Source organism: Sorex fumeus, unplaced genomic scaffold (genome assembly GCF_029834395.1).
Source record: "Sorex fumeus unplaced genomic scaffold, SorFum_2.1 ptg000016l, whole genome shotgun sequence".
NCBI classification, from domain to species: Eukaryota; Metazoa; Chordata; class Mammalia; order Eulipotyphla; family Soricidae; genus Sorex; species Sorex fumeus.
The window spans coordinates 365,801-390,865 of NW_026606073.1; the positions used below are offsets into that span (position 1 = coordinate 365,801).

General features: G+C 57.3%; 1 protein-coding gene across 1 annotated transcript in view; it reads left to right on the forward strand.

The window, feature by feature from the left end:
* The window catches only part of CPXM2 (carboxypeptidase X, M14 family member 2), a 181,165-nt gene extending 158,883 nt beyond the window's left edge, over positions 1-22,282 (forward strand). The window contains exons 6-13 of the mRNA XM_056112237.1: positions 518-606; positions 1,714-1,837; positions 2,956-3,152; positions 4,578-4,757; positions 11,149-11,446; positions 15,123-15,262; positions 17,732-17,831; positions 22,017-22,282. Coding sequence (XP_055968212.1) covers positions 518-606; positions 1,714-1,837; positions 2,956-3,152; positions 4,578-4,757; positions 11,149-11,446; positions 15,123-15,262; positions 17,732-17,831; positions 22,017-22,282 — 1,394 coding nt within the window. The remainder of the gene's footprint in view (positions 1-517; positions 607-1,713; positions 1,838-2,955; positions 3,153-4,577; positions 4,758-11,148; positions 11,447-15,122; positions 15,263-17,731; positions 17,832-22,016) is intronic.
* The last annotated feature ends 2,783 nt before the right edge of the window (positions 22,283-25,065 follow it).

Here is a 25,065-nt window from a genome sequence, read left to right on the forward strand (position 1 = left end):
ACCCACTCATCCATCCACCCATCCATCCATCCATCCATCCATCCATCCATCCATCAATGCACCAGCCATCCATCCCTTCCTCTCTCCATCCAACCACCTGTCATCCATCCCGCCATCTATTACCTATCTATCCGCCACCCATTCTTCCTGCTATCCATGTAGTACTAATAGTTTGCAAGGCACATTGATTATCCCATCTAATACTGACAAGGAATCAATAAGGGGAGTAACCTTCTTTTCCCTGTTAGGGATGAAAAAATCAGTATGAGAGATGACCCCAGGAGTTTCTCCAGGGTCTCACTGCCAGGAATAGCCTCTTGAACCCAGGCCCTCTGGCTCTCGACCCCTGATCTCCAACACCCAATCTGCTGTCATTGATGCTTCGGAAAGTCACCTCCCTCCTCCATGAATGTCAGGAGCTGGAGCCTAGACCGTGTTCCTGCACGAATCAGAGACCTTCACAGTGGCCGTAAGTCTGAAGTGGTGAAGTGACTCACAGGCCCTTTGCTGTCCCCAGATCCCAATAACTATTATCACCGACGGAACGAAATGACCACCACGGATGACCTAGACTTCCGGCACCACAGCTATAAGGAAATGCGCCAGGTAAGATACAGACTCTCTGGGAAGCAGTGTGTCCTGTGCCCAGAAAATGGGGCTGTGTGGGCTCCGTTCAGTGACCAGGGTGATGTGGTGGGTTGCGGAACTCTGTGGGTTGAGGCTGCACGGCTGGTGGGAGCCACAGTCCATCCTGTGATCTTAAACTCGGGGCATCAGTGAGCGTATTTCCATCTCCTTGGGGGTGAGGTCACCCCTGTTAGGAATGCGTGCTCCAAAGCCATGAACAACATGGGCCTTACCCGGTGTAGGGGTGGAGAAGGGGGTTTTATTCCTGGGATCACTCGCTGCTGCCTGTCTGGGAAGACACAGACTGAGTCCTGCAGCCCCCAAGACCCTGCAGAGAACTGCTTCCTGGCACTTCAGGGGAGCCCACTGCAGGGACCTTTGTAAAGACACGTCTCCAGAGGCCTTGCTGGAGAAATAAAAGGGGCTACTAAGGAAGTGGGGGGCGGTGAGGGGCACTGAGGAAGGAGAGGGCTTCGTCTGTCCTTGAGAGGCTCTGCAGTCTAGAGAAGGGACAAAGAAAATAATAAATTCTGAGAGGTGAGAGCCACGGCCAGGGGAGGTGGTAACACTTGAAGGAGGTGAAAACCACAGTCTGGGGAGGTGATACCACAGTGGAAGGAGGTGAGAACCACCGTCAGGGGAGGTGATACTCTACTGGAAGGAGGTGATAATTACGGCCAGGGTAGGTGACACCACAGTAGAAGGAGGTGATAAGCATGGCTAGAAAAGTCAATACCACAGTGGTAGAGGGGAGAACCACAACCAGGGAGGTGATACCACATCCAGGGAAGTGATCCCACGGTGGAATGAGGTGAGAATCAAAGCCAGGGAGGTGATATCACAGTGGAAGGAGATGATACCACAGCCAGGGAGGTGATACCACAGTGGGAGGAAGTGAGAACCACGGCCAGGGAAGGGGAGGGCACTTGGGGGAGAAACCACAGCAGGGAGGGGTGTTGGGGTCAGGGCCGCAGGGCAGAGGGGAGCCCTGTGTCACAAGGAGAGTCGGAGCAGCGGGTGGTCCCTTCTTGGGGCCTGGTCCCCTCTGAGGCTGCCTGCTCAGAGCCCTCCCCCTCGTCTCCCCAGCTGATGAAGGTGGTGAATGAAATGTGTCCCAACATCACCAGGATCTACAACATCGGCAAGAGCCACCAGGGCCTGAAGCTGTACGCCGTGGAGATCTCGGACCACCCCGGCGAGCACGAAGTCGGTGGGTCTCCCTCCCCCTGCATGCTCCGTCCTCAGAGAGGGCCGAGTGGGGCAGGGCACAGAATGTTCCAGAAGCCCTAGGAGCCACCCTCGCCCCGCACACTCAGGGTGCAGACTCCGGGCCCTGAGCCTTCATGGGCTGCATCAAAGTCGAGTGGCCCCGTGTGTGTCTGCAGCCAAAGGAGAGGGCCTGGAGGAATCCCCAAAGTGAGCCCTGGTCTGGGGCAGTATTTTGGGCTCCCTCCCCTTCATAGCTCCCATTCGAGGCGTCTTCTTAGTTTCATGAGTCGGGGCTGTTTCCAGACTTTTCCTTCAGCCTGAGAATCCCTGGCATTTCCAGCTCAGTCAATTCCAGGGAAACTGAGTTTTGAGAGCAGCCCTTTACAGAACTGCACCAGGGCTGGACTGCGGCTGCTTCTGTTCATCTTGGTGCCCTGGTAGATGCCACACAAATGTTTTTTCTTTTTCCTTTTCTCTTTTTGGTGTTTGGGGCCTCACCAGGCTTGCTCCTGGCTCTGTGCTCATCCCGGTGGGGCTCGGAGACCCCATGCCATTGCTGTGAATTGATTCATGTGAATCCAGCATTGTTTGTTTGTTTATTTATTTATTTATTTATTTTTGCTTTTTTGGGGTCACACCCGGCGTTGCTCAGGGATTACTCCTGGCTTTACACTCAGGAATGACTCCTGGCGGTGCTCGGGGAACCATATGGGATACTGGGAATCGAACCCAGGTCAGCCATGTGCAAGGCAAACACCCTACCCTCTGTGCTATTGCTCCAGCCCCAGAATCCAGCATTGTTTAAGATATGCCTGTGCCGCTCCCAAGGGCTGGTGCGTGCCTTAGCGTTGATTTACTGCCCTGCGCTATATCTCGAACTCAGGACAAACCCATCACCCCGTAGCCATTCATTCTAAGATCTTTGTCTGTTTTTTGTTTTGTTTTTTTTTGTTTTGTTTTGTTTTGTTTTTGCCTCACTCTTTGGCAATGAGAACCCACGCGCCCGGATTGGATGGGATAGCTCGAGCTGAGACAGCCAGTTGGGCAGTGCCCGGGGACTCCACCCCAGTGGCCCGGAGTTGGGGGTGCAGCTCTGCCTTGTCCCTTGTGTGCCCGAAGGTGAGCCCGAGTTCCACTACATCGCGGGAGCCCACGGCAATGAGGTGCTGGGCCGGGAGCTGCTTCTCCTGCTGCTGCAGTTCCTGTGCCAGGAGTACCTGGCGGGGAATGCACGCATCATCCGCCTGGTGGAGGGTACCCGCATCCACCTGCTGCCCTCGCTCAACCCCGATGGCTATGAGAAGGCCTGGGAAGGGGTAAGCCCCAGCCCCCCTCTCCCCCAGCCCCTGCAGGCAGGGAGGAGTCCGGGAGCCCCGCCCTTCTCAGAGGGAACTACACACAGTGACCCACCAGGATGGTAATGGACAGTGTTCCCCCTGCCTTTCCATGCGGGCAGCTGGCGGGGGGGTCGTCGGGGTCTGGGGACACACACCAGATGGAGATGGGGGGTGGGGAAGTGGATGCGGAAGTGGGGGTGGGTCTGTTATGTCCTGGGATTGGAGTTTCGCTCGCACATTGACCAGACCAGACGCGAGGCTGCAAACTCAAGGCCCCTTTATCGCTAGCTCGAGCTAGGGTCCGAGTCTCATTCAATGCAGTGGAGTCTTGTTTTTTTTTTAATTTTTATAACAAATTTTGGGCTGGAGCGATAGCACGGCGGTAGGGCATTTGCCTTGCGTGCAACCAGCCCGGCCAAGCCAGGTTCGATTCCTCCGCCCCTCTCGGAGAGCCCGGCAAGCTACCGAGAGTATCTTGCCCTCACGGCAAAGCCTGGCAAGTTACCCGTGACATATTCGATATGCCAAACACAGTAACAACAAGTCTTAAAAAAAATGGAGACTTTACTGGGCCCGCTCGAGCAAATCGACGAACAACGGGGGGACAGTGACAGTGATAACAATTTTTATTATATACCATTTTATGAAATAGTTTTCATTAGACATAGAAATCACCATGGGTCAAGACCAGCCATCACAGTTCACACCAACTTTCCATTTTGTCCGAAGTACCCAGCTTTCTTTTTCAGTTTCTTCCTCCATGCAGTGGAGTCTTGACAAGGACCCCAACTCCAAATTCTAAGCAGTTTATTAGGGTTTGGTTATATAACAGCATTTTTTCCCTAAGAACTGGCAAAATGTGACCAATTCTTGTCTTTGTCCAGTCCTGTGGCTTCAGGGACCATCACTATGTTTCCAATTCTTGGTCCCTGTCATCCCGTGACTCCACTCCCTCAGCCCTCTGTGCTTGGGTGGGTGCCACTGCCTATGCCCCCTACTCCGATAAGCTGTTGTCACATGGCGGTTCATCTGCCTGGGGTGATATTGTTCTTTGAGAAGTCGGGAATTTCTGATGGGGGAAACTGAGAGAGGGGTTACTCCTGGCTCATGCACTCAGGAATTACTCCTGGCAGTACTTAGGGTACCATATGGGGTGCTGGGAATCGAACCTGGGTCAGCTGCATGCAAGGCAAACGCCCTCCCTGCTGTGCTATGGCTCCAGCCCAGTGAATCTCAGTCTTAAAGTGACAGGCTCCACTTCAGCCTCACAGGTGGAAGGTGGGGAGAGAAGGAGGTGGGTGATGTAAGTATGGGTGCGTGAAGCGGGCATTGGGCAGCAGCAGCTCTAGGGGAAGGAGGTGCGCTCCAGGCACTGGGGCCCCACACATCCCCCATGGCCCCCAGGGCTCGGAGCTGGGGGGCTGGTCCTTGGGCCGCTGGACCCACGACGGGATCGACATCAACAACAACTTCCCGGACCTCAACACGCTGCTGTGGGAGGCCGAGGCGCGTCGCGGCGGGTCCAGGGAACTGCCCAATCACCACATCGCCATCCCTGAGTGGTTCCTGTCGGAAAACGCCACGGTGAGTGACAACGTGTCTGCATGGGCCTGAGGTCACGGTGGCATCTCACATCCCATGCTTCCCCACCTGGCTGCAGTCTCAGGGGCTTCTTCCCAGGCAGAGCCTCTGGGACCAGCCCCCCTGCAGGGACCCTCCTCTCTGGCCCAAAGGTGGCTCCGTAGGGGTCCTCATCACCCAGGGACGCAAGAGAACTTACTTGTCCTTTAAGTCCCCAAATTAACCCTGCATGAGTGCTTCATTGGAAGGCAAAACACGGTGACATGAGAAACGTCAAATTTGCTTAGGTCCATCCTAGGCAGTATCCCCTTCCCTCAAACTATCCGGCACACCTGGGAATTCTGGCACATTAGAAAGTGGGCATCTTGGGGCTGGAGCGATAGCACAGCAGGGAGGGTGTTTGCCTTGCAGACGGCTGACCTGGGTTTGGGCCCCGGCATCCCATATAATCTCCCGAGCATCGCCAGGAGTGATTCCTGAGTGCAGAGCCAGGACTAACCCCTGAGCATCGTCAGTGTGACCCAAAAAGTAAAAAAAAAAAGTGGGCATTCATTGCACCAAATTGGGAAGATGTGGGTGACTCCCAACACTGTAGGAGAGGAGCACCGTCACCTGGCAGCACCGTCAGGGAAAGGCAGGAGCATTGAGCTTTCTCCAGAATCCCCCTTCCTGAGATTGCCGTGCTCTGGAATAGAGGGAGGGTGACCCAGCTCGCACCCTACCTGGCTATCGTAGGCACAAAGTCAGAAGAGGCGGGAAAGACCAGTGAGACTTGACACAAAGGACTCAAAGAACTCTACAGTCAACAAGTGGAAAATGTTTATTCTCGGCCGTCCCAGGAATGTTTGCAGCAGCTGAAGCTGGGGCCGGAGAGATAGCACAGTGGGTAGGGCTCTTTGCCTTATGTATGGCCAACTCGGGTTTGATCTGCACCCCACACGATGCCTTGAGCCCTGCCAGGAGTGATCCCTGAGCACAGAGCTAGGAGTAAGCCCCATACTTTTCAAAATAATGAGTCAAATAAAAAAATTATACTGCAGCTAGAAAAATAGAACCCAATGTTAATGATTACAAGACACATCAAAATGGGCAGAGTCCAGCCCCTATCAGAGAGCTCTCGGGATGTGTGTGACTCCGAGTGATTATGTTGCTCAGAAGGGAAAAAAAATCCTGAAAATTGATCGAAAGTTTTAGCAAAAGAGCAACCAGATTATACGCTGTAAATACAGAGACCTTGAGTAGAAATCAATGTAATGCTAGAAAACAAGGCAAACAATTTGTCTATTGAAAAGAGCATTCGATAATATTTAACAATCATGCCCCATAACAAAGCCTTTTAATAATCTGATGAGTATTTCTGAGCCACTAATCAACAAATAAACGATAAATAATTTTGGCTATTAGAATGACTGTTCATTAAAATTAGGAAGTGTCTTCATTAAAAGATTAAAAACTGGGGGCTGGAGAGATAGCATAGCGGGTAGGGCATTTGCCTTGCACGTGGCCGACCCGGGTTCGATTCCCAGCATCCCATAGGGTCCCCTGAGCACCGCCAGGAGTAACTCCTGAGTGCAGAGCCAGGAGTAAACCCTGTGCATCGCCGGGTGTGACCCCCCCCAAAAAAAAAGCAAAAAAAAAAAACAACCCCAAAGCGTTCTGCATCCCAGGGTGCCTTAATGTGGGCGCTGAAGCAGGCACCCAGCCCCGCAAGCCTGTCTCCCCATTTACTGTGGCAGAAGGACTTCCAGTACTTCTGAGCACAGCTTTAACCCCAAATAATTAAAAATAGAATCACACTGCATTACTGTCCTCCTGTTGTTCATCGATTTGCTCGAGCGGGCCCAGTAACATTGTGAGACTTGTCACTGTGTTTGGCAGATTGAATACGTCACGGGGAGCTTGCCAGGCTTTGCCGTGCAGGCGAGATACTCCCGGTAGCTTGCCGGGCTCCCCGAGAGGGGCAGAGGAATCGAACTCGGGTCGGCCATGTTGGCTGCGTGCAAGACAAATGCCCTACCCGCTGTGCTATCACTCCAGCCCAAAAATAGAATAAAAATGTAAAATTACACATTTTAAGTAAATAAATAAATAAAATGCGTAAGAAATAGTGAGAGAAAGGCGTCAGAGCAATAGTACAGTGGGGAGGGCACTTTTCTTGCATGTGGCTGACCCAGGTTTGATCCCCGGCACCAATGAGAGTAATTCCTGAGTGCAGAGCCAGGAGGAACCCCTGAGCGTTGCCAGGTGTGCCCCCCCCAAACAAAAACAAACAAAAACCCAGGAAGAGCAAGAAAAACAAAAGCCACTTGGTAGAAACGGGGATGTGTGGTGTACAGAGAGGGGTTTGCACAGGAGGAAGCGAGGGCTTATGACCCTGAAAGGGTCTTGCCTCTCTCCATGCTAAGGAAAGGAGGGAAGGGTGTTATATTCCCTCCGCCAGACACTGTTAAAAAGGGTGTCTGGGGCTGGAGCGATAGCACAGCAGGTAGGGCATTTGCCTTGCACGCAGCCGACCCGGGTTCCATTTCCAGCATCCCATAGGGTCCCCCGAGCACCACCAGGAGTAATTCCTGAGTGCACGAGCCAGGAGTAATGCCTGTGCATCGCCGGGTGTGACCCAAAAAGCAAAAATGGGGGTGTCTGGAGCTGGGGGTTAGGGGGAAAGGGACATCTGGGGTCTTGGGGTGGGAGTCCACAGGACCCAGTGGCCTTGGAGTCATGGAGCCACCTTGGAGGCGGGGCATTTCCATCCATCTCCTACGTGTGTGGCAGAAACCAACGTGTTTGTGCCCATGTGTGGTCAGCTGAGTACGTCCCAGGCAGCGGGGGCTCACGGGAGTGAAAGGGGCCGAGGCCCGGGGGGAGGGGGGTGGCTCTCCCTGCAGGAAGGAGGGAGCCGCAGAGCTCACTGTGTCCATGCAAAAGCTGCAGGAAAGTCCCGGGTCACAGTGCAGAGTCGCAGGACCTGAAACTCAGGGCACGCCCTACGTAGATCAAGAGCCAGTTAGACGGGCCTCGCGTTTTCCGGGACACCCTCATGGGATGGCACCAACTGGAGAAAGAGAATCAGTCAATGGGGTGTGGGGACAGGCGGGAGGACCAGGCAGAGGGGGCAGGGGGTGAATGCAGACATCGGCTGGAGTACGGCTGTGTCTGAAGGAAGCCTCGGGAGGCTTCCCGAAGGCTGAGTTCATCCAATGCACAAAGGGGGCCTGGAGAGAGACAGCGGGGAAGGTGCCCACCTGGCACGCGGCCAACCCGGGTTTGATTCCTGGCACCATATACGGTCCCCCGAGCCCACCAGGAGTGATCTCTGCATGCAGTGCCCAGGACTCATCACCCCTTGGAAACTAAAATACAACAGGGAGCCCATGAGGGAGATGCTCAGGACCTGGGGGTCCTGACGAACAAACTCAGAATGTAACCGTGTGTGTGTGTGTGTGTGTGTGTGTGTGTGTGTGTGTATGTGTGTGTGTGTGTGTGTGTGTATGTCTGGGTGTTTCTTAACCAACTGTCTCTGGTCGTGCCCTGCTCGTGTCAGCCCCTTCCGCTGTTTGGCTCCTGCTGGTGACTAGCGCTGTCCTCCTGTTGTTCATCGATCTGCTTGAGCGGGCCCAGAAACGTCTCTATCGTGAGACTTGTTGTTACAGTGTTTGGCATATCGAATAGTCACGGGGAGCTTGCCAGGCTTTGTCGTGTGAGCGAGATACTCTCGGTAGCTTGCCGGGCTCTCCGAGAGGGGCGGAGGAATTGAACTCGGGTTGGATTTCTCCTGAAATCCCCTCCCAAGCGTGACTGAGGCTGGATCCAAACGCACGGCTCAGCCTTTCACCTGAGCCAGCACAAGCACACTGTCCAGCTTGGGCTTCCGACTTTGCCCGTTTTCTTCTCCTTTAACTTTGCCAACATTAAAGCATATTGAACACAGAGATGGAAAGCTGGGAAAATTCTCCCATGCCCCCTCAGCTTCCAGGCCTGCGTACCTTCCTCATCCCCCCACCCAGAAGTTTGTGAAGCAAATCTCACATCTCCTTTCTCTTTAAAATGTCTTAGTTTGGGTTTTGGTTTGGGGTCACTCCCGGCAATGCACGGGGCTTATTCCTGGCTCTGTGCTTGGGGGTCGCTCCTGGCGGGGGCTCAGGGAATCACAGGTGCTTCCAGGGACGGACTGGGGTCAGCCACATGTGGTGTGAGGTGAATGCCTGGCCTGCTGTTCTGTCGCCTTTCACACCTCCCTTTGTTCCATGAGTGACTATTTTAGTGAGTGTTTGTGTGCATGTGTCCTATCTCCTCACATCCTTAGCGTCTCCTTAATTATGCGATTGATCATCCTTTGAAAATAAATTCTTTTTTTTTTTTGCTTTTTTTGTTGTTGTTGTTTTTGGGTCACACCTGGGGATGCACAGGGGTTACTCCTAGCTCTGTACTCAGGAGTCACTCCTGGCGGTGCTCAGGGGAACATATGGGATGCTGGGAATCGAACCCTACCCTCTGTGCTATTGCTCCAGTCCCTGAAAAGAAATTCTCACTATTACAAACCCTCCACCTGGTTCTCAAGGGCCTGATTATCTCTGAATCTCTCTCTCCCTCTCTCTCCTCCCTCCCTTCCTCTCTCCCTCCCTCCCTCTCTCCCTCCCTTCCTCTCTCTTCCTTCCTCCCTCATTCTCTCCCTCCTTCCCCCTCCCTCCCCCCCCCCCTCTCTCTCTCTCTCTTTCTCTCTCTCTCTCTGGGTTTGTTGAAGTTGAATAGGATTCAGCCACCCCTCTGATTTCCCTGGGTTCTGACGTGTGTGTGTGTGTGTGTGTGTGTGTGTGTGTGTGTGTGTGTGTGTGTGTGTGTGTTTGGACCACACCCAGTGGTGCTTAGGGCTTACTCCCAATTCTGTGCTCAGGGATCATTCCTGGTGAGCTCAGAGGACCATATCACGTGCCAAGGATCAAACCCAGGTCGGCCGCGTGCAAGGCAGATGCAGTCCCGCTGTGCCATGGCTCGGGCCTCTGGCTTACGGCGTTTCCGTCTCCCTTCCGCCATGGCTACTTCTCTAATCACAGTCTTCCTTCATCCCATTTTGCTCTGATTTACCACAGAACACGCAGGCGAGGATCAGTAGTTTGCTTGGCGGCCTTTGCCCCTGTGTGGGTGCTGCTGGCCGTGCCCGGGTGTCCAGTGTGGTCTCCTCTCAGCTTCCTGTCCACTGCCAGGGAGACTCAGATGGGACCAGGCCAGAGACTCCAAAAGCTGAACACAGCAAGGCCCCTGGCCACAGTGGTGTGGGAACTTGCTATGTCCTTTCCCAGGACTGTGCCCTGGTGCAGACACAAGCCCGGCCCGCAGGGCTGTGGTGGGACAAAGGACAGAGGCTTGGGCACTGCGGGGACCCAGTATGGCCGGCCTATCCCTCTGTCCTTCTCTGTGCTGCGTGGCCCTTGCCTGCTGCCCCTCACTGCACAAATCCGTCCCTCTCCCCACCACTGGGACCACCCTGGGATTCCTCATTTCTCTTCATTAATCCCCACAGTGTCCACCTTCCCCAGGGCAGGGCTCAATGTCCGAAGCATCACTTGGGTGGTCTCACCCCAGGGCCAGCTCGTGTCCCATATGGCCAGCTCAGTGGGCCAGAGTTGTCCCCGTGCGGCCAGCTGTCCGAGTGGCCAAGCGGGTGAGGGGGGTGGTTCCGGGTCTCTGAACCATGTCCAATTGTCCGAGTGGTCAGCGGAGGGGCGGTTCCAGGTCTCTGAGCTGTGTCCAGCTGTTCGAGTGGCCAGTGGGTAGGAGGGTGGTTCCTGGTCTCTGAGCCGTGTCCAGCTTTCCAAGTGGTCAGCGGAGGGGCGGTTCCAGGTTTGTGAGCCGTGTCCAGTGTCTGAGTGGTCAGCAGAGGGGCAGTTTCGGGTCTCTGAGCCATGTCCAGCTGTCCGAGTGGCTAGTGGGTGAGAGGGTGGTTCTAGGTCTCTGAGCCGTGTCCAGCATCCGAGTGGTCAACAGAGGGGAGGTTCCAGGTCTCTGAGCCATGTTCAGTGTCTGAGTGGTCAGCGGAGGGCCTCTGAGCCATGTCCAGCTGCCTGAGCAGTCAGCAAAGGGGCGGTTCTAGGTCTCTGAGCCATGTTCAGCTGTCGAGTGACCAGAGGGAGCAGGAGGGGCGGTTCCGGGTCTCTGAGCTGTGTCCAATTGTCCGAGTGGTCAGTGGAGGGGCGGTTTTAGGTCTCTGAGCCATGTCCAGCTGTCTGAGTGGTCAGCGGAGGGGGGGTGGTTCCAGGTCTCTGAGCCGTGTCCAGTGTCCGAGTGGTCAGCGAAGGGGCGGTTCCAGGTCTCTGAGCCGTATCCAATGTCCGAGTGACCAGCGGGGGTAGGGCTGGGTCGGTTCCGGGTCTTTTATCCATGTCCCCCGGGTGCGCAGGTGGCGGCCGAGACCCGCGCGGTCATCGCCTGGCTGGAGAAGGTCCCCTTCGTGCTGGGCGGGAGCCTGCAGGGCGGCGAGCTGGTGGTGGCCTACCCCTACGACATGGCCCAGTCGGCGCAGCGGCCGCAGGAGCGCACGCCTACGCCCGACGACCACGTGTTCCGCTGGCTGGCCTATGCCTACGCGTCCACGCACCGCCTGATGACCGACGCCCGACGGCGCGTGTGCCACACCGAGGACTTCCAGAAGGAGGACGGCACGGTCAACGGGGCCTCCTGGCACACGGTGGCCGGGAGTAAGTGTCCGCTGGGCCACCCCCTCCCGGACTACCCTCTCCTGGGCCGGCCCCCTCCCAGGCTGGGGCACTGGGCTCTGAGCACCCAGCTAACCAGAGCAGTGTGCTGACCAAGGGCGCCAGGGGCGCCCTTGGACATTTATGCTTTTGAGGGGGGCTGGGCTGCACCCCACCATGCTCTGGCATCCTCCTGGCACTGTGCTGACGTGCTCTCTGGGCCTTTGTTGTGTTGTCCACTGAGAGTCCACAGCTGGTGGAGTCGGTCCCTTCCCTTTTGCACTGAGTCCCCGGCCCAACTCCTCGTTTATAAACGGGGTCACTGGGAGTCCAGGAGGACCCTGCCCCAGGCAGCCAGGCCCAGAGCTGTGGCCTGTCTGTCTGTCCCTTTCAGCATCCACTCAGGGCTGTTCGGGTTTCAAGGGCCAAGACAGGCAAATGCCGACAGTGGGGAAGTGACAAGCCCCAAAGCAGCCGGGGGTGGGCCTGAGGCTGGTTAACATGAGCAGGACACAGGCTGGCGTGGGCAGGAAGCTGGGGTGGCACTGTTCCCAGAGGTGCGAGACCCCCCCGCCCCAAGGTGTGCAGTGAAGCTGCCGCTGTGGTGGAAACCGGGCCGGGACAGAGGCAGAGCCCAGGCCACATCCTGTATGAGGGTGTTGGGGTCCGGCTGGGTGACCTCCTTGTCATTCAGGACTTGTGTTCGGCTGGGTGCATTCCTTGCTTTGGGGGTCACACCTGGCTCCATGCTCAAGAGTTGATGCTGACAAGTGCTCAGGGGACCAGATGCGGCCCTGGGGCTCAGACTTGGCCGCTGCCGCACACACGTGCATGTGTTTGCCCTGAGCTCTCTCCAGCCCAGCAGATCCTGCTTATGCTCCTGACCTTTCGGGGTGGGGGGGATGCCCATTTAGTGGCACACTTGAAGCATGTTTGTGACAAATAAACCCAGCGTCAAAGTGCTCCACAGGATGGTCTGTGGCCTGGCACATGCGACCTGCCTGCCGGGAACTCGCCCTTCCCATCTGCAGGATGGACAGAATGCCCAGGGCGATGGGATGTCTCTTCCTCCCTCAGTGAATGATGGATGAGGGGGTGCACTGGCCGGCCCAGGGGGTCTGGCCCTCCTCTCGCCCTTGGTCATAGGCACCTGCTCTCTGAAGGTGTCTCGCTCCCTCGGTCACTCTGCTGATGACCTTGAAGGTGATCTCACTCCGCGTGGGTTCCACCCACACGTGCCTTGCAGGAGCTTTTCCACGCTAGGGCAGAGAGAACTGAGAACCCGCAGATGTGTTTTTTCCCGTGGCCGTCGTGAAGCAGGTGCAGAATGCCTGCCAGGCCTTCCTTACTTGCCTGCGGGGCGGAGGCTTTTTATTTCCACCAGGGATGCAGAAAAGAAAAAAAATTTTTTTTTATATAAACACTTTCTCTGGGGAAAGTTTCTTAATGGACACAAAGCATTCTTGCCTTCTTTCTTTCTTTCTTTCTTTCTTTCTTTCTTTCCTTTTTCTTTTTTCTTTCTTCCTTTCTTTCTTTCATATATATATATATTTCAATGAATCACCATTAGATAGTTACAGACTTACAAACTTTCGTGATTACATTTCAGTCATACAATGACTGAGTACCCATCCCTCCACCAGAACCCATTCTCCACCACCAATGTTCCCAGTATCCCTCCCCCTTAACCCCCACGCAACATTCTTGCCTTTTCTAATGCAGGCCTAAGACCTGGCCATAGTCTTTCTAAGATGTACCTGCTTACATATATTTATTTGGGATTTAGGGTCACACACAGAGCTCAGAACTACTTGCAGCAGTGCTCCAGCGACCACAGGGTGTCAGGGACTGAACCTGGGGCCCCCACATGCAAAGCCTGAGCTCTGCACCTCCCCCTCCCCCCCCCACACATGGCCACTTCTCTGCTTGTGGTTCAAGGTAGATGTCAGTCCAGAGATCATGGGTGCCCAGGATTTGCCCAGTTGGACCCATAGTCAAATTTTCTTTTTGGTTTTTAGTAGTGAAACACCATGAGGTACAGTTGTAGACTTACAAATTTTTGTGCTTGGGTTTCAGTTATACAGTGATCGAGTACCCATCCCTCCACCAGTGCCCATTTCCCACCACCATGGATCCCAGTATCCCTCCCACCCCACAAGCCCCCCATCCCACCCCGCCTCTGTGGCAGGGCATTCCCTTTTGTCCTCTCTCTCCTTTTGGGTGCTGTGGTTTGCAAAAGAGGCATTGAGTGGCAATCATGTTCGGTCTACAGTCTACTTTCAGCATGCATCTCCCATCCTGGGAGGATCCTCCCAACACCCTTTATTTGGTGCTCCCTTCTCGATCTGAGCTGCCTTTTCCCCTAGCATGTGCGGCTGGCCTCCGAGCCATAGAGTGAACCTCCTGGTACTTATCTCGGCTATTCTTGGGTGTTAGTCTCCTATTCTGTTACTTTATGTTCCCCAGATGAATGCAATCTTTCCCCATAGTCAAATTTTAAGAAGCTGGCTGAGGGGTGGAGAGTGCTAGTACAGTGGGTAGGGTACTTACCTGGCACGCAACCCCAGCTGGGTTCCACCCCCAGTGCCCCACGTGGTCCCCTGAGCTGCCCGAGTAATCCCTGGGCACAGAGCCAGCAGGAACCCCTGAGCACAGCTGGGTGTGGCTCCCTCCAAAACACAAAACCAAGGCTGGAGAGATAGCGGGGAGGGCATTCGCCTTGCACACGGACCCCTGAGTTTGGTCTCCTGCATCCCATATGGCCGGTCCCCCAGGCACCACCAGGGGTAATTCTTGAGTGCAAAGCCAGGAGTCACCCCTGAGCACCTCCAGGTATGGTCCAAAAGCAAAACAAAAAACTCAGCCCCAGCATCACCGTCCAGCAACATGGGGTACCTGGAGTTAAGAACCGATTCCAACACGTTCCTAAGACTGATAGTTCGTAGATGTGGATGGGAGCTACCGACCGGGAGCCAGCAGACGCAGGCCGGTGACGGGTGGCAACTGACAAGTCAATTCAGGGTAAGCAGTGATTATATGTCGAGGAAGGCAGAGGGGAAAGTCAATGGTTGTGTGTCTACCTGCAACTTCAGGGGATGCAAACTCAGAACCTCTAAGCTACTCAACAGAAACAAAACCCACTCCCCCTTAAAGGTTTCTAAGGCCCCCCAACCACCCCAACCAGTCTATGGCAACCCACGTCCCCAAGGTCAAATTGGCAAATTGTTAATCCATTATCAATCTAGAAGTCCAATGCGCTATCCATTGCGCCACAGAGCGGGTAGGGCGTTCGCCTTACACGCGGCCAACATGGCCGACCCGGGTTCGATTCCTCCGCCCCTCTCGGAGAGCCCGGCAAGCTACCGAGAGTATTCGATATGCCAGACACAGTAACAACAAAGTCTCCAATGGAGACGTTACTGGGCCCGCTTGAGCAAATCGACGATCAACGGGAGGGCCTTTACCTTTACCTTTATCAATCTAGAATGTTCTCTGGGAAACATTGGGTGCCCTGGCAACAGCCCCTTTGCCGTTGTCTCTGGACCCAGTGTCTGAGGCCACTGCCCGGAAGCCCTGGAGGTTCTCACAGGTTGCTCAGTCCCGGCAGGAAGCACACCCTCACCCCTATCGGGGAAGGGGCTGGACTCAGACCCACCCGCAGCCCCGAACCCCTTGGCAGGTCTCAACGACTTCAGCTACCTCCACACCAACTGCTTCGAGCTCTCCATCTACGTGGGCTGTGACAAGTTCCCGCACGAGAGCGAGCTGCCCGAGGAGTGGGAGAACAACAGGGAGTCCCTGATCGTGTTCATGGAACAGGTGGGTGTGCGGCCGGAAGCCGAGAACCCAACCGGCCCTCGGACCCTGTCCCTGTCCTGTGCCCCCACCAGCCGTGGGGGGAGGGACCTCGTCTGTCTGCAGCTATTGGATGCCTCCCCTCCCCCCGGAAGTGACCCCCCCATGCCGTGGTGTTCGGCTGCTGTCCACGGTCTGGGGCCCCCTGTGGTTTTGCTGACCACACCCGCCGGGGCAGGGACAGGGAGACTTTTGGGGGTGCTCAGGGGCTGTTCTGTGGAGATGGGTGAGTCAGCTGGGGCTGCTGGGGGGGGAAGCGTTTGTGGGGGCAGTTGGAGCCAGGAGAGGGAGAGGGACAGGTCAGCAGGTGAGTTCCAGGTTACTGCTGTGGCTGGCACACAGGGGCCCTTGGTGGCCTTCACTCTGTGTCCGCACCCTGGCTGTCTGTCCCTGCTTCTGAGGGCCCAGCTAGTGACTTTCACTCCCTCACCACCTTACAGACCCTCAGAGACCCACCAACGGTCACATCCGAAGGGACTGGGGTCGCACTGTCGCACTGTCCTCCCGTTGTTCACCGATTTGCTCGAGTGGGCCCAGTAACGGTCTCCATTGTGAGACTTGTTGTTACTGTGTTTGGCACATCGAATACATCATGGGGAGCTTGCCAGGCTCTGCCGTGCGGGCAAGATACTCTCGGTAGCTTGCCGGGCTCTCCGAAAGGGGCGGAGGAATCGAACCCGGCTCAGCTGGGCTGGCTGCGCGCAAGGCAAATGCCCTACCGCTGTGCTATCGCTCCAGCCCAAGGGACTGGGGTAGGAGCATCAACTTGTGACTTTGGCAGGGGTGGGGGTGGGTGGGTGCAGCAGCCCTTGGCGGGAGAGTCACGGGGCAGGGCTGCAGGTAGCGGGTGTCTTAGGGGCAGTTCCCAGGGGAGCAGGGAGCTTGTGCTGCCCATGGGTGAGGGAGCCCTGCTGTGGGCACCAGGTGCTCAAACCCCTCCCCTTCCCGTCCCCAAGCGGAGTGGCGCCTGCCTGTTCTGGGCTGGGGTGGGGGGACTCCCTGAACCCTGTCCAGGCCCACTAAGCACAGACTTGCCGGACTCCCTCGACATCAGCATGGAGGAGGGGATACATCAGATCCCCGGGGTGTCCATCACCCGCTATAGGGCACCCGCTGGACCCGGAAGCCCCTTCCACCATGGCTGACCTGGGTGGCTCAGAAGCATTCAGCCGGGGGCTGTGGCCGCTGCTTCCTGGCCAGCACCAGCATCTGTGCCCAGGTGGCACCGGGGGGAGATCAGATCAGGCGTCATCAACCAGGGCTCTTGGCCACCCTGGGGCACCCTGGTGGCCCTGTCTGTGCCCATCCTGGATTTGGTCACTGTTTAAACTCTTGGGAACCCGGGGGCTGGAGAAATAGCACAGCGGGTAGGGCATTTGCCTTGCACGCGGCCAACCCGGGTTCGATCCCCAGCATCCCATAGGGTCCCCTGAGCACCGCCAGGAGTGATTCCTGAGTGCAAAGCCAGGAGTAACCCCTGAGCATCACCAGTGTGACCCAAAACGCAAAATAAAATAAAATAAAATAAAATAAACTCCTGGGAACCCTCTTCCTACGTGGTTGCAGGTGCTGTGCCCTCACCATGGGTGCTCACACTAACGAGTGAAGTGTCTCCACGCTCTCCCCTCGAAGGGGCTGTTGTGGAGACCAAGTAGACCCCTGAGCTTTCCTTTCCCAAGAGCCTCGAGCATGCGGGCAGTGCTGCTAGCCACTCTTCACGCAGAGGCTGATCAGACACAGTGGCCCCTGCCCTGCCCAACGCTCCACCCTGTCTGGCCTCGACTCTGCGATTTGATTGTTTCCTAAGAGAGCAAAGACTTTGTCCTTCTGCAGGGATGGTTCCAGCTTGACCCCAGCCTTTCAAGGGCCGGACGTCCAGCACAGGGTCCTGGGCAGCAATGGGAAGTCACAACATATGAGAGATGGGGAACCGGGCATGAGGCTCAGGCGGTCATGGCCACTTTCCGTGGCCTGTCAGTGGAAGGACCCTGTAGACTGAGTGTCTTCCGCAAAGGCCTCTTGGACGCTTCAGTAGTTAAGTGGACACAGCCCAGGAAAGTGTTAACCAATATACACGGAGGGCCAAGGAGGTTGCCCAGTGGTCAGTGCACGCCTGCGGCCCTGGGTTGGATCCAGGGACAATAAAACAAAACCAACCCCCACACTAATTCCCCACTCCTCTCTCCCTGCTACCTGGTAACCATCCCACCCCCCAAAATTAAATTTCATTTTTACCAAATGTGTGTGTATTTTGGGAGTACTGATCCTGTTTTTAAATTTCTGCAATATTCTAAGTCTAGTAGGAGATTCTCTGGTGCACAGGTCAGAAGATTAGACACGAATCCACACAGAGTCAGGCCAGCTCTGGGTCTGGGTGTCAGGGGCGGGGGCAGTCTGGGGGACCCTGACCCGCTCTCTCCCTGTCCCCCACAGGTCCATCGTGGCATCAAAGGCCTCGTGCGGGACTCGCTCGGGCAAGGCATCCCCGGTGCGGTGGTCTCTGTGGAAGGCATCGATCATGACGTACAAACAGGTACCCGGGCACACACACATACGCCCGGCAGGACCCGGCATTCCTGAGCCGTTTCACGGGGTGAACCTGGGGCGGAAAGATGGTCCTGAGGTTCAGGTCTGGCCTTGCATGAGGCCAGCCTAGGGTAAATCCCCAGCCTGGCATATCTACCCACATACCCCGAGACTTGCCAGGAGTGATCCCCGAGCACAGAGCCCGGAGTAAGCTCCGAGCCAAAGCAACCAAGCAGAAAGACCAGGAGGAAGTTTCCAGAAGCTCCCTGGGCTCCTCCAGATTCCCACAGAGCCGCTAAAGCCTGTGACAGGGACCCCACACAGGTGTTTGGGACCCGGGCGTCTGACGTAAGGGTGGAGCACATGCCTGACACGTACGGACCCCGAGCCTGGTCCCCAGCACCCCGTGGGCTGCGGAGCACTGCCAGGCGAGGCCTGCTGACCCCAAGCATCACCAGAGGTGCCCCTTGCTGTCATTTTCTCCTGGTCAGGGTGCCGGAAGTCTGAAAGCCAGACACTGTCTCGGCTGGCATGAAAGACTCCGGTCAGAGTGCTCCAGCCTCAGGCTGCCCTGAGACGCTGTCGGCCTCCCTGCTCCTGCCACCTCCCCCACGCAGGTCCTCAGTCTCGTGTCAGGTCGCAGTTAGGGGACTTAGGACCTTCCCGCTCCATGCCACGCAGGCACCCACTCACCCACAGCCTTGGTGATGCCCACAAAGGCCTTTCCTCCGAGTGTGTATGTGTGTGTGTGTGGGGGGGGGGGTGTGCATTATTCCACATATCCAAGACCCACCCCCAAGATCCCTCCTGACTGTCACTCGGCCACCATGGGGGAAGCCGCTGTACCCCAGCCTTGGCCCCACCTACTCTGGAACGTGCCCACGACACAGCAGTCAGGGAGCCCCCGGGTGCCCAGGTAGTCACCCCGTCTCCCACAGTCTCAGTCCCACCGCGGGGCAGGATCCATGTGTGATCTGGGTCCGAACGTCACCCCCCACCCCCCATTGGTCTGCTCATTCTGAGATGTGCGTTGTGGGTCTGGGTCACTCTCCCCAAGGGCTGTGGGGTCCACCGCTGCAGAGAGCTGTGGGCTTGTGGTCACTCTCCCCGAGGGCTGCGGGGTCCGGCCCTGCGGAGGACTCGTGCTCCACATTGCCACGGAACCTCTAGTAGAACCTCTAGTAGAAGCCCCCGGCATGTTCTTTGGGAGGAAGCGGGAGGGTTAGGATGGCAGGAGATGCCAACCCAGCTGGAGCTCGGACTCTTTCCGGAGCCACAGTTGCCGGGTGGTGGCTGGCGCGCGGGCCGGGTGGGCTCTGCTGTCTCACAAGCCCGTGCTTCCTCCGCTCCCGCCTGGCTTCCCTCTGAGGCTGATGTGAGCTGACAGGTTTGATTTCAGAATCCCCAGAAGGGGTTTGGCATGACACGAACAGCCGTGTTCTGTAGAATTCTGCATGCACGCGAGGAAGCGTGTGAGGCACCTTAGGCAGGCACAGCTGTCTGTCGCCGGCCCCGGGTCCAAATGCCACTTGGCTGCCAAGCGTGGACATTAGTGCCGCCTGGATGGGCCCCGCTGCGTGTATCTGCTGAGCGGCACTGGCCGTGATGTCCTCCCCCGGCTGTCCCCGCTGCCTTGATGACCCAGGGCAGGGGACAGTACCCCAGCACACATCCCCCTGAGCTCCCGGAAGTGGCTGATCCCAGGTGTGCCTCGCGGGCAGGTGTGGCAGTCAGAACAGGAGCCTGAGGACAGACTGGACAGTGCCCAGCGTGAGCCCTGAGCAGTGAGGGTGCCCACGTGCAGCAGAGAGTAGGGCCGTGTCTCAGAGCCCAGAGGCCCGCAGGCAGGACAGGCTCTGGCCATCTTGTTCATTGTCCTGCCATGTCTCTGTGTAGTTCGGGTATTGTGGTTACAATCACATCCGTACTTTCAATGTTGATAAACAAACTTAGTATATCTTGCGTCCAGAGAGTTAGTGCAGGGGGTGGGGTGTTTGCTCTGCACACAGCAGACCCGGGTTCAGTCCTGGGTACCATATGTAACGTCCTCTGAGCACCACCAGGAGTGATTCCTGAGCACAGAGCCAGGAGTGAGCCCTGAGCACAAGCCAAGGGTGACCCCTGAACACAAAGCCTGGAGTGATCCCTGAGCACAGAGCCAGGGGTGAGCCTTGAACGCAGAGCCGGGAGTGATCTCTGAGCACAGAGCCGGGAGTGATCCCTGAGCACAGAGCCAGGAGTCAGCCCTGAGCACAGAGCCAGGAGTCAGCCCTGAGCACAGAGCCAGGAGTCAGCCCTGAGCACAGAGCCAGGAGTCAGCCCTGAGCACAGAGCCAGGAACAAAGACAAACAAACAAACAAAGTGTACCACCACCAAAGTGCCAACAACCCTTCACCACTTTCGAAAAACCGAATGATTGTGATTTGGATGAGAGATGTTTTCGGTAATGTTGGCACGGGTGGTTTTGGTGCATGCAGCCACACCACCACCACCACCAATGTGCCCCACCAAGACCCCTGTCCCTCAGGATATCCTGCTGTACCTCTGCTTTGTACCTCAGCGAGGCCCCTGCTGCCCTGTGGGGTGTCTCCGAGTCAGCATAAAGGAGCACTGTAGTGAAGAGTCAGGAAGAAAGGCGCATCTGGCCTTCAGACACCAGGGGTGGACTAAGGATGCCCGCCCTGAGGGGACGAGTGCAGAATGTCCTTTGGAAGTGCAGGGAAGAGCATTCCACAGGGAACAGTGCTGTCAAATGAGCAAGGCTCAGAGTCTGGAGTGGTTGGAGAGCAGTGGGCCAGGACAGTGTGGCATATGGCGTCACTGGAGAGTGGCGATCAGCAGGGCCTGAGTTTGGGGTGCACAACTAGTACTTTTCTGAAGGTAACACTCCCCTCCCCCACACCCCAACTGCTCAGGATTTCCCCCAGAGTGAGTGAGTCGGGTCCGGATTGTCTGCAGAAGCACAGGAAGAGCCTGCTGTCCACTTCTGGCATCTCTGTGGCCCCCGGGGTGTGTCTGGGCGGGGGAGGGATCATGGGCCTGCGTGGAAGGTGGAGGACAGCCGAAGGAAGGCCACAGTCAGGGGCTCGGGGCGGGGGTGCGAGCTCTGAGAGGAGGGGCTGGGGCCGGGGTCAGGGACAGGCCTGGGTCATGGTCACCGGGGTGGGGGTCACCCCGGGACTTTGCGTTCATTGTCCCTGCGACTGAGCCCCGGCACAGGAAGTGGGCTGGTCATGTGACTAGAGAAAGGGGGGTGGGCCCGGCTGTGGGCAGGAGGGAGCCTCCTGGCTTGGGGGGGAACAGTGCTCCCCAGAGGCTCCTTCAGGCACACGTTGCTGTGAGCTGATGTGACCCCCCTTGGTCACCTCCCGCAGAAGCTCTGGGTTCCTCTTCGGGGGTGGGCATTCACCCGCCGTGGAGAGGGGTCCCCTCCAGAGGCCTCCGGCAGAGGTGGCTGCTCCCGGCTGTCACCTCCCTCACCATGCCCAGTCATGGTGGACCGAGATAGCAGGGTGCTCCCACACAGTGCTCCTGACGACTCACTAAGGGACTGGGCTGGGCCTGCTCAGAGGATGGAAGTGTCAGCATCACTGAGTGGCTCTTGGGGTGCCCAGCACCCAGGTCCACGAGCTTCCCCACCCTCTGACCCTCCCGGCGAACCTCGAGGTCCACTGGCTGAGTGCCTCCGGGTGCCTGAGGGTGCCGGGTTGGTCCCACCCTCCAAATTGTCACTTCTGTCTTGCCTGACTGACGGCCGCCACAGGTGGGTGGGGGCCACCCAGGGCGTCTCTACTTGCCTCTGGGAACCCCAGCTCAGGAAGTGGCGTGCTTGTTGGGGTGCACATCACCCCATGCAGGCAAGCCAGTGGTCATTTCCCCATTGGCTCAGGGGCTGCCCCCACCCCGCCCACTTAAGTCAGCTCCCAAAGAGGGCACATCAGGGCTTCCAGATGCCGGGGCTCACCCGGGATGGGGTCCAGGTAGGTGGTGGGGTTCAGGCTCCATGCTGACAACTGAGCCCCTGGGCCCAGATCCGCAGTGGTCTGCCTCGGGACAGACCTTTCTTGGTCCTGGCAGCACTCAGGGGGGACCTGAGTGACCGGGTCAGCCCCGTAAAAGGCGGGCGTCTGAACTCCTGCCCCATCTCTTTCCCCACCCCACCCCACCCCCGCCCCCGCCCTCCTTCCCCAGCCAGCGACGGGGACTACTGGCGCCTCCTGAACCCCGGAGAGTACGTGGTCACGGCCAGGGCCGAAGGTTTCACCTCGTCCACCAAGAACTGCCTGGTGGGCTACGACATGGGCGCCACGCGCTGTGACTTCACGCTCAGCAAGACCAACCTGGCCCGCATCCGGGAGATCATGCAGCGGTTCGGGAAGCAGCCGCTGACCCCACCGGCCCAGCCACAGGGGAGGAGACGCCGGCGGAGGCGGCAGCGTGCCAGACGGAGGCCCTGAGACCTGGCCCTCGGGGGACCCTCGCCCGGACCCTGCTCAAGCTTGGGGAGGCTGGGGAGTGTTACCCTGCGAGGTCGGCCCTGGGAAAGGGTTTTCTTTCCTTTGTTCCCTTGTAGTTGAGTAGTTCAGTGGGTGATGGCAAAAGGCCAGTGTCAGAGCCAGGCTAGGGAGGGTGAGCGCGTGCCCCGGGGCTGGTCGTCCTCGCGGGAAGGGCCCCGTGTCTTCCTCCTGTGGGTGTGCCAGCAGGCGCCCCCTCTGCCAGGGCACGAGTCTGCCATTGCAGCACCCACAGCTTCTGAGAGCACCACCCCACCTTACCCTGTCTCTGCTCCGGGGCTCGCCCAACTGCCGGGAACCTTCTCAGTGCCAGGGGACCCAGAGGACACGCCCCAGAGGCTGACCCCAAGGTCAGGAATAGGGAGCAGGACTCCTGGCCAGGCATGGGGCACCCACATGCAGGCTGGACCAGAGAGACCGTCCAGCCCCCCGCTGGGCAGTAGCCAGGGGACTCACTACATGCAGGCTAGACCAGAGAGACTGTCCAGCCCCCTGCTGGTCAGTAGCCAGGGGATTTACTACACGCAGGCTAGATCAGAGAGATTGTCCAGGCTCCCTCTGGTCAGTAGCCAGGGGATCACTGGGTAGGGGAGCTGGGGGTGTCCTTGTTTGAGGGTCCAGAGGGAACCTGAGGAGGGCCAGAAGAAGGCTCATGTCCCACCTCTTGGCTCCAGCTCTGCCTTCCTTTGCCGCGAGCCCCTGTAGACAAGCTGACCATGTAGGGCCCCATCACGCATGGCCAGGCCTGAGCTCCCAGCCTAGGCTCAGAGTCATGGGATGTGTACAGTCACTTTCAGGGCACGGGGTTAGAGCTGGGGTTCAGTGACCACCTGGGAAACTGCGGGTCCCACTTTTCATTTCGTTTCTGCTGCTGCCTCACCGGCCTGGAGTGGAGGGAATAAAGCCAGTGGAAAGAGCTGTAGCGTGTGGTTTCCTGGAGAGTCACAGCCACACAGAGACACACAACCCTGCTCTGACCTGCCCTCTGGAGGGACCTTCTGCACCCACCCCACTGTGTGTGTGTGTGTGTGTGTGTGTGTGTGTGTGTGTGTGTGGCCATCTTGACACCTATAGGGACACCCCTGTGGGCCTTTTGACCCTCTGTCCAGAGCCCTGTTCCTCTAACCCTGCAGAGAGTGGATAACTGAGCCCTTGCAACTGTCCACAGCAGGAAAACACCCACATAATACATGTGTGAGAGGGCAGGGCTGCGCCCCAATAAGACTTCATTCATGAACACGTGTGGCAGGGCCGGGAGTGAGGGCCAGGGATGCATCGCATGCAAGCAGGGCTTGGCTCCCAGGCATCACATGCCCTCCCCGACTCCTAGGACTGAAGCACCACACCTCGGGGTCCCAGCACTGAATCATGCAGTTGGCCAAGGGCCCCAGGAGTGGCCCAGGGTCCTAGCCCTGCTCAGGAGGTCACGTGCCTCAAAGACGAAGAAAGCACAGCAAGGCCACTCTAGGGGACCAGCCCAGGGCTCAGTCACTGAGCTCTGTCGCTATCGAGCCCTTGAAATGTGGCCCCGGGTGCCTTGGGGCCCGAGCATCTCACCCTCTGGTGGCACCTTGGTGAAGCCTCAAGAGCCACGTGAGTCCCAACAGGGGGCGCTGGGAAGCCCCCTTGCAAGGATGTGCCTGCCCCCGAGGTCGGCGGGAGGAGCAGTTCCTATGCCCCACCGGAAGTCAGGTCTGGCCCCCGGTAGGTGCGTGCCTGCCACGCTGGGCCACCAGCAGGCTGCCACCCGGGCCATGCCATCCCGTCCTAGTATGGCCCTGTGTGCGGTCTCAGGCCAAACAGCCTCTCTACCCAACAACCCCCCCTTCCCGTGTGGCTTCCTGTTCCGAGTTGTCCCCACTTCCTGTTTAATGTTGCCCTTACTTCCTGTCCCATGCTATCCTCCAACTTCCTGTCTGGTGTTATCTCCCTGACTTCCTGTCCTCTCCCCCGAATTCCTGTCCCCTACTGTCCCCTACTTCCTTTTTATCCTATGTCCTACGGGATCTCCCTCACTTCCAGTCTGATGCAGTTTCCTCACTTCCTGTCTCGTGCTATTGCCCCTGACTTCCTGTTCGATGCAGTTGTCCTGACTTCTCGTGCTCTGCCACCTTGGGTATTATTTTTTTCCAGGCCCTCATTGTCAGACTCCCGATAATCAAGGGGGCACGGAAGAAGACGTGTCCTTTGGGTCCTGTCCTCCTTCAGTGCTGGGGAAGTACAGAGATGCCTGGACTTTGGGATCAGTGCTGGATTTGACTTTGATTGAGGCATAGAAAATACACCGCCAGAGATTCCGTGGGCAACAAGAACAACAGACCTTAGCCCCCTCAGGAAAATTCCACGCCCCCCCAGACCTGTGGAGGAAGGAGGCCCACCCACGGGTCACTCCCCCAGGGTGGAGAGCAGTGGGGCTCGGGCGGGGGGCTGGGTGCTGCTTCGGAGCATCTGGACGACACCAACACCATCTCACCCTGCTGAAGTGTTTCTCATCGTCTCTAAAGTGGGTAGAGTGATCCCTGCCTCTGGGCGTGTTGGGAAGACTCAATCCGAGGTAGAAATATTTGAAATGTTTGGAGCTTTCAGCCTCGGAAAGATGCAGATATAAAAGCAGCCTGTTCTCACAGAACTTCGAAAGTGCATTAGGGAACAGTCTGGCAGTTTGGAGAAACTGGCATTGTGACTTCACAGGATCCAGTCATTCTGCTCCTAGGCCTAAGCTCTAA